This window comes from Geotrypetes seraphini, chromosome 8, assembly GCF_902459505.1.
Source record: "Geotrypetes seraphini chromosome 8, aGeoSer1.1, whole genome shotgun sequence".
Taxonomy (NCBI): domain Eukaryota; kingdom Metazoa; phylum Chordata; class Amphibia; order Gymnophiona; family Dermophiidae; genus Geotrypetes; species Geotrypetes seraphini.
Window position 1 is genome coordinate 39,976,464 of NC_047091.1, and position 12,569 is coordinate 39,989,032.

Below are 12,569 nucleotides of genomic sequence, written 5' to 3' on the forward strand. Positions count from 1 at the left end.
TTGGTGTAACTTTTCTGCATTCCTATTGCACAGATAAGGTAACTTGTTATGAAATTACCTCTCCTTATTGACAACACCTGTGAAATTGTCATACCAATAGCTTATCTGAATTCAAGAGACATGTAACACCCCCCCCCTACCCCATGGAAGGGCATAGATCAGTGAATTGCAAGCGGTGTGCTGCAGCAATATTCAAAGTATGCCACAAAACACTGACAAGGAGGAGTTGCCGGTGCCAGCTGGCTGCCTACAGAAGGTGTGTCAAAGTCTCTCTTCGAGGGCCACAATGAGGTTTTCATGATTTCGCCAATGAATATGAATGAGATCTATTTGCATGCACTGCTTTCATTGTATGCTAATAGATCTCATGCATATTCATTAGGGAAATCCTAAAACTCCAACTGGATTGCGGCCCTTGAGGAGGGACTTTGACACCCCTGGCCTACAGGATGTGCCTCTCATGGAGAGGGGCATGTCCTGTAAACAGTCAGCCAGCTCTGGAGCCTTTCCTCCTCCCCGGCATCTCGCCTCCTCTCTGTACCTCTTCTGTTGAACCACCACCACCGCCACCTCAAGGCCCCATCTGCAAGGACTTTGCGCTTGATGTGATGATATCACGCGGGTGCATGACATCATCGCATCGATGTCCATGCACTTCCGGGTGCCCTTGAGCTGAGGCTACCTGTTTAGTGTGCCCGTTGTTGGAAATAGTTTGCGAGACACTGGCATAGACTAAAACTTTAAAATGTCAACACATCTCAAGAATGAAAAGGGACAAAAAAAAAAGAGCAGACAAGCAAAACAATGAGACACACAGCCCAGGCTGCAGGAAAAAAATGGTTATTCAGCAGGTTTCCACAGACAGAAAATTGACAAGACAATTTTCACTCACTGTGACACAAAAGCTTCAACAGAAAACTTTCCCCAGAGCAAATTCATGATTCCCATTGCCTAGAACTTGGCTACGTTTAGCACTATACTTGAGACTTGCCAAATTGTGTCAGGCACTACCAAGCAGGACACAGGAACTGGTGAAACAAAATTGAAACCCTAAAATCCTGCCTATTATCGGAGTAGATAGGACCACTCTTGTCTAGAAGCACCCAAGAACAGTTGATGGATTGTAAACAATGGGTCAATTCTATAAATTGTGTGCCCATATAAAGGTACCCAGAAGACACCCAATTGGCTCTTTCTATAAAGGATAGTATGCACCTACTGTATAATTAGTTATATGTACACATATGCACTTAGGTGTGAGTATTTATGCCAGCCATAGAACTGGTATAGGTGTAATACCTATACTCCAGAGATATGTGCCCAACTTATAGTATTCTATATGTTATATGTATAGCTTTGCACCCCACCCATACACACCCATATGCCAGATATATGTAGTTACAGAATATAGCTCAGGGGTGTATTGGCATACACATGCATATATACCAGCATTCTAATAATTTTTGTGCATTCTGTAGTGCTTAAATATAGGAGCTCATGTTACAGAATTATACTGAAAACGGCCAAGCAGTGACTAGGGAGTAACTGATGTCCCTCCATGACGTTTTGCAACCCAGCCTCTTGCATCTTTGGTGCATGTATAGGTAGTCCTAATTGGCTGTAAAGCTAGGCCAAATTATAGGCGAAATCTACCATCTTAATCTAGAATGTGAATTTTTTTGGACCTCAATTCTAGAATGTTTCCCTTTGACAAAGGCACCTCTGCATTAAGATAAGAGGGAGTACCTTATGTTCCCTTCTTTCCCCCCCAGATGAAGTTGGGTCTTATAGACCACTATAGGGCATTTCCTATTTCATCAGTGCAAATTCCTTCTCGTACTTCTAAATATTTTTAATGAAGCACATATATGTATATAATTTTCTCTCTCATATATATATATCTATATATCTATATATATAATTATTTACCACCATATTTCAAAGACCTGTGACTTTACAGCATAATTCATAATATTAAAGAGTATAACATATAGAACAGTTATATTGCCTATCTTTCCTACCTGGACACAAATCCCAAAAAGTTACATAGGTTTCTGGGGAATTAGCACCCTCATGATTAGCTGCCTTCTGTTGCACACACGCACATACACACATACAAACTGCTAGGACCGTGGGTTTCAAATGACCCGCCATTGGAAAATACTGGTGTCCTTCCCCCCTGTGGAGAGCAGAAGACTGTCGTCATGCAGAAAGGCAATGTTGGTCACATGACTGCTATGGCCGCTATACGTGTGACTTGAGGCCTAGTTAAAAAAAACACACAAAAAGAGAAGTGGAATTGGAAAATCTCTCTCGGTTCACTTTTCAACCTCAGAAGGAATTTTGTTAAATCTTTAAAAGCTGAAATATATATATTTTTTATGGTGAGGGGGTTGCAAAATAAAGAAATACACAGAAGCAGGTTCTTCACTGATACATTTTACCCTTCTGATCCTCTGCGCCTCCACATAATCACAAGTGGTCTCACTAAGTGAAGGCTCGCAATTCTTAGCCTATCAGCTTTTTCTCTTCCCATTTTAGGACCTATTCCCTCATCCCACCTAGCCCAGCCATATACAGCAGCAGTCCTGTAGCTGGTACACAGGCTATGGTTCCCTGTTTGGATCTGAGTCAGCCCCTAGGTGAGTTATTTTACAAGAACCACCTAGTTTTAGGCACATAAGGCCCAATTTTACATATGGGGCCTAAAAATTCAGCGCCGATCAAGGCAATACTGAGCACAATTCTATAAATGTTATGTACACCATATAGAATCATGCTTAGCACCCATATGTATCATAAGTAGGTGCACCTACTTAGGCCAAGGAAAACCAGGCCTAAATTCCATGAGGATTGGACGCAATGTACATCACTTAGGATCGCCCACTATCCGCCCATGCTTCTCTCTTGAAAAAAGGATGCGGCCAGATCACACACTAGAGATGACATGTACCACTTTCTATAATGCGCCTACAAAGTTGTGTGTAACTTCTAATTATTGTCAATTAGTAGATGTTAACTGCCAATTATTGGTGCCAATAGGTGTGCAAATCGGCTATTTGTACCCATATACAACTTAAGGTGCTATATGAAGAATTAGGTCCTAAGAGCACATGGAAATGCTAGTATTTTTAGTCATCATGTGTGTAAGTGGCCACTTATAAAATGACCAGCATGAAAGCGCAAACAAAAGTTTCAGGGTGTGCACTTTCTCTGTGGACAAATACAGGGTACAGTCTGCACTTATATGAACAGAACCATAATTTACAAGCAAAAAGTATACAGTAACATTTACACCAGAAGTTGGTGGTAATGCACTTTCACATCTATGTTAGTATATCACAAAGTCAAGTAGGTGCATGAAAATGTGCGTTAATTATGTGTGACTTATATAAAATTAAGCTGTAGGTGTCTCTGTTGGGCAACAACTGAGACTCCTTTCTTCCAGCGGCTGTAGCTGTTTTCTCCATAGTGATCCCAGGCTAAAGCCAGTGGCGTAGTAAGGGGGGGGGCTACCCAGGCACCATCTTGGTGGGAGCACTGGCACCTCTCTACACCACACTCACGCCCTCCCTTCCCCCCACACCATACCTCTTTAAATCTTTAAGCAAGTTTTCCAGCCGACTGCTTGTGCCGGCCTGGCTCCCCTCTGAAATCACTTCCTAGTCACAGGGCCAAGAAGTGATAATAGAGGGAAATCCAAAACCAGTGTGAGCGGCAGGCCAGAGAAGCTGTTCAAACAAGCAACGATTTAAAGAGGTACGGGGGAAGGGAGGAAACTTCACTGGCTTCCATTTCGATTAAGAGTTCAATTTACATGTGCCTGAATGATTTTAAAAATCTTACATGGGCTTTTTGTGCCTTTAATCTCCATCTCTAAACACCCTGAAATCTTCAGGTTCAAGAACATCTCACATGTATAAATTCTCTTTCCCATCCATAAAAGGAAAAGTCTACTAGCAAAATTTCCTGTTCCTTGCCATATTAATTTATTGCAATTTGGAATGAATTACCATTTCACATAAGAACTTGTCTATCTTTTCAGATTTTTCACAAAGCCTTGAACACTTGTTTGTTTCAGTGTTTTTTTAGGTAATAGTTCCAATGAATGCCAATAGCTCTTTTCTGTAATTTAATTATGTAAACTGAATCGAGCTCTTAACTCTAGGAGATGATTTGGTATATAAGTCTAAGGTGCCCCGGGTGCCTCCTACCCTTGCTATGCCACTGGCTACAGTCATCGCAAGGTGCTACAACTCAGCTCAGGAATGAAAACTCATTGACAACACATAGGGCTCCTTTTACTAAGGTGTGCTTTGTGTTTTAGCTCACGCTAACGTGCCCATAGACTTATAACGGGCACGTTAGCATTTAGCGTGCATGTATATTTAGCACGTGTTAAAACACGTAGCGCATCTTAGTAAAAGGAACCCTTAGTGCCACTATTGCATAAGCTAATAATGAGTGATTTCTAACAGTCAGTTGCTTGTCCACGAAGCGCCTTCTGAGACTTACCCGCGGCTGGTAGCAGGGGTATGAGAAGAGATGCACTTTTCCAAAATCATCCGCAGAGGCCAAGAGTTTTGTGTCATGTGACCGGCAGATGGCATTGATGTCAGTTCCATCAGAGCCCTCTGGCCACACACCTTTTAATTAGATATTCATGAAAAAAAAGGAACATATTACACTAACTGATCCAATCTTATTAATACACCACTTTACCTTAAAAAAACCAAGGCTAGCAAAAACATAAAAATATAAGGTGTAACATCAGGCACAATAATTCAATAGCCATAACTCATGTAAGAAAACCTATACAAAGACACAAGGCTCGATATTCAGGGTGGGTTAACCAAACAGGATAGACTCCTGTCCAGTTATACCATATTCTCAACCGGAGAGTGCCACTCAACATCTCCGACCACTGTGGCAATCTTTAGTTAGTACCAAGGTATCTGTGGGCAAGGTGTCTGTTACCCAAACGCTGCCAATATTCAGCAGTGGTAACCAAATTGTCCCAAGTTAACCAGGAAGCTATCTGGGTATGGCTACTGAATATCAGTGGTGCCCAGGTAAACTCCCAGTAGCTGCTCCTCACCTTGATATCTGGCTCTGATTCAGCCTCTAGCTCTTGTTGCCAGAAACTTTTAATATCAAAATGTAAAACAAGTAAATAGCAATAAAATAACCAAAAGTATAAAGTGGTGATTGGCATTTAACCCATTTTAAAAGTTAATAGAAAAAAACACAAAAAAGGGAAGTGAAAATGAAAGAGGGTCCAATAAAGCGGTTATCAAAAGTATAAAACTGAGTTCACCTACTGATATATTAAGGAGCCATTCTGGATGTGTTAGTAGGCATTTACATCTGGAAAAAACTAATCAGAATTTTTTTCCCCTCCTTTTATTGTAAATCATTTGAATGGCATTCCTGAAGAGTGGTATATCAAAATAAAAATAAACTTGGAACTTATTTTACTAAAGTCAGAATAATAGCCATACTGGGTCAGCCCAATGGTCCATCTAGCCCACTATCCTGTTTCCAACAGTAGTCAATCCAGATCACATGTACCTAGCAGAAACCCCAATAGTAGCAACATTCCATGCTACCGCTCTCAGGGCAAGCAGTGGCTTCCCCTATGTCCATCTCAATAGCAGGCTATGGACTTTTCCTCTAGGAAACTTGTCTAAACCATTTCTAAAACCGTGGAGGGGCATAATCAAAAGAAAAAAACATCTAAAAAGTGTCCTAAATGGCTACTTGGACGATCAAAACGCTTGATTGTCCAAGTACCCATAACCAAAGCTGTTTTTTAGACGTATGTAAAACCAACTTAGGCCTTTCCCCTGCCTCTAGACGCACAGAGAGAAAAGAGGCGTGTTTAGAGGAGGGGAAAGGGGGAGCGGTGGGCGGGAGGGGGCCAACCTACACCTAGGCGTACAACAGGTATAACCAAAACCTTAGGCAGGTTGCCTAGTCGGCACTTATACGTTTTTGACTTAGACCAAGTCAAGACACGTCTAAGTGCCGAAAACGCAACCTGCCTACCCCTCCACCGCAAGCATCGTGGCAGGAGAGATGCCTCATCTCCTCTACCGCAATGCTATCACTCCTCTACCTGAACTTCCGCGGCAGGAGAGATGCCCTATCTCTCCTGCCGCGGGTCGCGGCAGTTCGGGTAGAGGAGTGATAGCATCGCGGTAGGGGAGATGAGGCATCTCTCCTGCCGTGAGACATCACCCCACACACACACACACATCGGGGCAAGAGGGAGCCCAAGCCCTCTTGCCCCGCGGCACCCCCGCCGATCGTGCCCCCCCCTGCTGAGTACGATCGGGTCAGGATGGGGCCCAAACCCTCCTGGCCCCGGCGCCCCCCCCCCCTGAGTACGATCGGGCCAGGAGGGAGCCCAAACCCTCCTGGCCCTGGTGACCCCCCCCCACAACTGGAATGGGCCAGGAGGGAGACCAAGCCCTCCTGGCCCCAGCGACCCCCTACCCCCCACGCCCCACTACATTACGGGCAGGATGGATCCCAGGCCCTCCTGCTTTCGACGCAACCCCCCTCCCCCTAACGATCGCCCACCCAGAACCCCTGATTGCCCCCCGCCGACCCGCGCCCCCCCCCCGGCCGACCCTATATATAACAATAAGTGATTTTAATTACCCTAATATTGATTGGATAAATGTCATATCAGGAAAAGTTAGGGAGGTAAAATTCCTAGAACTGGTCCAGGATCCAACAAGAGGGGCAGCTACTTTAGTATTGTCCTTAGTGGAATGCAGGACTTGGTGAAAGAGGTAACCGTTTGAATAACAGTGATCATAACATGATGAAAACTGAGCTAATAACTGTGGTGAAGACACTGACAAAATTTGTGGCAGCATTTATCTTTTAAAAGGGCAACTTTGATAAAATGAGGAAAATGGTTAAACAAAAATAAAAGCCAAAAGGAGCAGCAGCCACAAAGGTTGGGAGTTGAAATTAGGTATGAACATTGTTTAAAATTACAACCCTGGAAGACCATTTATATTCCACATATTAAAAAAGGTGGAAAGAGAAGCAAATGACAACCAACATGGTTACAAGGTAGAATCAAAGAGGCTATTCGAGTCAACAAAACATCTTTCATAAAATGGTAAAAAGATCCCCGTTAGCCACATTACTATTATGCTGCTGCTGGGTGGGTCTGAGTCTAAAGTGGGTTGGCTTGTGCCCACCTGTGACTATGCTATTGTCTTCAGCTAAATAGGGAAGTTCTGTCAGAGTTTATGGAACAGTGTTTTGGTGGTTTCTTTAAATAATAACTACTTAAGATTGACAGGAGGGGAGGCAGAGTATTGATATTGGGTAATTTTGAAAGTCCCTTATAATTGATCTGGCTTTGGATATTTTGACCAATTATTGTGAGCCGATAAAAAACAGGTTAGACTATGGGGGTAGGGGGGGCATAATCAGAACTTTAAAACGTCCAAAACCTTACCTAAATTGGTACTTGGACATCCTAATAGGGATTAAGGCATAATCCTCCCTTATTTCCCCACCCAGAGATGGGGGGGGGGAACCCCTCCTACCACCCAGAGATGGAGGGGGGGGGGGAACAGCATATTGAGGGCTTGCCATCAGCTGATTGGGGTAGAGGAATCCCCATCAGCTGAACCAGTTTTGGGGATTTCAGCTGATAGGGATTTCCCCCTGCCAGATCAGCTGAACTGGCAGGGAGATTCCTCTCTCCCTCCCTCCCCAGCCCCCTCCACAGAGAGCCCCCACACTACACCCCTTCCCTCAACATTCCTCGACAGCACTGGCAACACCCCCTCCTCCATATCACCCGTCACTCCCGTATCTTGTGCTGCAAAATTGGCAGAAGGAAAGCCCACTCCCTCCTGTCTACAGGGCTGCATGCTGCGAATGACTAGCCTTCCCTTTCCCAATGCATCTTAGGATGCAATGGGATGGGCCTAAGGCCCTGACTGGCTCAACATTTTTAAAACTTTATTTTAATATGTAAACCACATAGATGTTATCATCAATGCGGTATATCAAATGTAAATAAAACTTGGAAACTTGGTATGATTTTCTTGATGTTTGGTATCTTATTACCTCTCTCAGTTTTCAACTGGCACCTACTTTATCCCATTCAACTAATAAAATAATCAGCTTTTCATTTCAGGTTATTAACTCCACTGATGCTGTTAAGAACACCATTCTCCACAGGGGCGTTCCTTTCTTCCATCTCAATGAACAATTCTTACTAAAACAAACTTTCATGCCTTGCTGAATGGAAGCAGACAATCCATGAGCAATCAACTGATCAGATGAAGAAGCATTTTAACTTATGGTCTCTGTTCATGTGGATGTCAACTTGCTGTTAGTCATTGACATATTTAAATATTCTGGTCAAATTCTTTGGTTTAACTCAATTGTTAATAAATCCATGGTTACTAGTAAATCTCTTAATGTACGAGGTCCACCATCAGCAGTTATGAAAGGTACTCCACTTTCTTAAACCAAGGGTGAGGGAGGTTAATGTGACTCACTAACAGGTTTTATATGACTCAACAGAACAAGTAAAGCTTCAGAGGGACAGGGTGAGGCAGGTTGTTGTTTTCTCGTTTTTTTTTGTAGGGGGGTTCTCTTCTGCCTATAATTCTAAGGGGAGTGCCTTTGTACTTCAGCATAAATCGCTGCTGCTTCACGCTTCTAGATCAAAGGAAGATTCTGAAATTTAGAATTTTGACATGTTCCTTGAACTAGTTTAATCTGAAATAGGTGAATATTTGTGACCATTAAAAAAAGTACATTCTGCAATCTGCTGTCTATATCGGAGGTGAATGAACATCTGCATGAACCCAAAGTGTGACAGATTGCATTTTCCTTCAGAGAGTTTTCTCTGATGACTAAGGGGTCCTTTTACTAAGGTGTGCTAGTGCATCTTAGCGCGCGCTAAAAGCTAACGTGTGGCAACGCATCCATACGATATAATGGACGCGTTAGAATTTAGTGCGCACTAAGACACCTTAGTAAAAGGACCCCTAAGTATGGTTTCATAAACAATTCAGAGAGACATTTTCATTGTGGCTACTATCGAGATGTGTTATTTTACCATTAACCCCATTTATTAGTATATCAGTTTCATTGCATAAAATGGGACCTGTACTATAAGTTAATGGTAAAATAACACATCTTAACAGTAGCCTAGGTTAATAGATAAGCCCCTAAATTTCTTACATGGTTACGTAGAAGGAGCTGTTTCCTTTGAGTAGGGGCTAAATATTTTATTCACAGAGACTGAATTCCTTTAGCCAGCTTCTTTTACCCCTGTCCTGTGCTGTCCCATCTAGCTACTGTGTAATTTACCTAGCACTGATTTCCATATCTCTATGATCGAGATATCCCTGGATACTCAGAATCTGTCTTATTTGGTAAGGTAAAATGTACAAGCTGTTAGAACAGAGTTCTTAATGTTAATTTTGTCAGCAAGTATTCACCCATGCTCCATTAAGAGACCCTTAAAGCAGTCTGGCATGAAATCAGTATGTAAGCAAGTCACATTAAAAAACAGCGTAAAGAACCAGTTAAAGGGAAGAAATTAGAAACTTGAGAATTCTAAAAAAAAATAAAAAAAATGGTTCCCCAACTATACTTAAAACTCTGGAGTTAACCAGGATATATTTAAGGTTTTGTAAGCCACCCTAAGAGTCCTCAAAAGGTATTATGAACACAGAACAAGCTTTAACATTTCTGGCTATATCTGCAAGGTAGAGAATGACACACGGACAAATTTTTCCCCGTCTCCAAGGGAACTCATTTTCCCGTTCCGTCTCCTGAGCTCTTTTCCTGTCCCTGCCCCATTTCTGCAAGCTCCATCCTCATCTGCACAAGCCTCAAAATACTTTAAAATCATAAGTGTTTGAGGCTTGTGCAGGTAAGGCAGAGCTTACAGGAATGGGGTAGGGGACAGCAACAAAACTTGCAGGAAGGGGGAATTTGAGTTCCTGTGGAGATGGGAAAAAATTTGTCCCCGTATCATTCTCTACTGCAAGGCTCCAGAAAATTCAATGTTTTGTAATAACATCAAAGAAGATCTGAGACTTTAATGGACCTGCCCATCTAACCTTAGCTCTGTCTTTAGACATTTCTCAGTCCTGCATACCCTCAGGGATGTTTGCTTCACATCTGATCTAAAATTTTTCTAGTATCTGTAAAAAGTTCCCCTGGCCCATTCACTTAATGCTTCTGTTTCTTAACCTAAAGATAGAATGGCCATCTACTTCCCCTCCTTCCAGGCTGAGCCCTCAGATGGATGTCATGTAGATTTTTATTTAAAATTTTTCTTCCAACTCTGACCACCATTTTCCTACAATTATATTTAAATTAATTTAAGAAAGCAAATGCTACCAGCGGTAATTTTTCTAATATGATTATAATGTTCATTCATAAAAATGACAGATTATTTATTTAAAATCATTTATTATCCACCCTTCATACATTCTAAGCAGTGTACAAACCCCACCACAATATAATAAAATAAAAAAGGCAGACAAAACTACAAATCGGAGCATATATTTTAAAATAATTAGATCTCCAGGCTGATCTAGATCCATTTTAAACTCCCTCTGCAAAATGTTTGCATAAGAGAGATATTTATGACCTTCTTTCAGAATATGAAAAGATCAGTCTCCAACTGTAATTCCCTTATTAAGCATTCCATAATAGCAGATGAGTAATTTGCTAAAGACCTGGCCCTAGCTAAAGACTGAATAACAGCTTTGGGGGTGGGCACAGCTAAAAGACCTGACCCTTCTCGAGTGAACTCCCTAGCTGATAAGAAAAATTTGCTACTTGAAAATAAGAGTGCTGTGAAACAGAGCTAACATTTTAAACTGCATACAATACTGGTATCCAGTACAAGGATGAAAGCTGGGGTGTAATGTGATATTTTTGTACTCCTAGCTGCAGCATTTTAAGCCAATTACCGTATTTTTTGGACCATAAAACGCACCCACCTGTAGAGGAGGAAAAACCAAGAAAAAAAAATTTGGTTCAGAATTTTTTTCTTCTTGGTAACTGACTGCAGCCAATCACAGAGCGGCACAGGACCAGGCAGGAAGCACAAAGGTTGTGCTCCTGCATTGAACGTCGCTCTTCTGGACCACCACCACTAAAAAAGGTACCGGGGGGAGGCGCACAGTGTATTCAGTTTGCCTGTGGCTATGGAAATGCCAAAGCCTGACTCGCCGCTATCACGGGAACAAAACTTTTCACCGCCCATAAGAATGGTGAAAAGTTTTGTCCCCCTTTTCCACCCCATTTTCTCCGGCAACGAATTCCAGAGTTTAATTACACAGTCTGTGAAGACATATTTTCTCCAGTTTGTTTTAAATCTACTACTTAGTAACTTCATTGCATGCCCCCTAGTTCTAATATTTTTGGAAAGCGTGACCAAGCGATTCATTTCTACTCTTTCCATTCCACTCAGTATTTTATAGACCTCTATCATATCACCCCTGGCGATACACAGATAGCTACCTAATCAGGAGCCCCACAAGCGCCAAATGTGCCCTGTGCAACATGCCCCCAACTGACAGTGCGCTGCTACTCTGCCCACTTTGATGATGTCAGCATTAGGGAAGCCAATGGATGGCTTCCCTGGTGCCTTGTGCGGACACACATAGCATTCTACAGCCCTGAACCCAACTAACTTAGGACAGAAATAGGTAGTCCTAAGTTAACTGGGTAGTTGTCAAGAGTATTGCAGCTGGATACTGGGGGTACCCAAGTAACTTCCGGCTGCCTCATCTAATACTGATATTCATCATTAGTATCTAGGTATGGCTGTGCACTGAATATTTATTTAAAAATGCTTACCACTGCAGGCTAAATATTGACTCACTTAGGGCCCCTATTACAAAGCTGCAGAAGCGATTCTCCCTTGGCAAATGCACTGAAACCCATAGGAATTGAATGGACTTTGGTGCATCTGCCATGGGAGAATTGCTACTGTGGCTTTGTAAAAGGAGTCCTTAATTCTAAAAATGAAATCTTCAATTTTTCTCTTTTTTACCTGTAGAATAAAAATTGGAAACTGTATGAATGTTTCTCTAAAATGATAAACATTTTATAAAAATTTGAAGCAGGAAAATGAGCATTTATCTTCCACTTTGACACATGCAGGTAACCTTCTGAACTCTACGAATGATAATTGGTGATTGTAGTTATTTTACTCAAGAATAGTCCCTACTGAATACAATAATTGCTCAATTTATTTCATAACACTAGAATGTCTGCCATTAGCAACAATTTTCATTATTTGGGTCAGTTTCTTCTTATTAACATTATTCACTATTTTTAAGAATGAGATAGGAAAAGCCTCAGAATTGTGATAGCTCTTATGACTTCAGCTATCTATCATTGGCTGAAAAACTTCCCCAATTTTTCATTTCTTGTGCAAACTTCTATTTACTTCTTTTGCAAACATATGTTATTTATTACCAGCCAAAACAAAAAGTATCTTTGCATGAAATCAGCTCCACATTGGGCTAAATATAGCCTCCTCCATACTACGC

General features: G+C 41.8%; 1 protein-coding gene across 3 annotated transcripts in view; it reads right to left on the reverse strand.

Moving 5' to 3' along the window:
• Positions 1-824: 824 nt before the first annotated feature.
• Positions 825-12,569, reverse strand: part of EML2 (EMAP like 2) — a 209,793-nt gene continuing 198,048 nt past the window's right edge. For all 3 annotated transcript variants that reach the window (XM_033954399.1, XM_033954400.1, XM_033954401.1), the window contains 2 exons: positions 4,516-4,646; positions 825-2,264 (listed from right to left, as the gene is read on the reverse strand). In XM_033954399.1, coding sequence (XP_033810290.1) covers positions 2,139-2,264; positions 4,516-4,646 — 257 coding nt within the window. In that variant the 3' untranslated portion in view covers positions 825-2,138. The remainder of the gene's footprint in view (positions 2,265-4,515; positions 4,647-12,569) is intronic.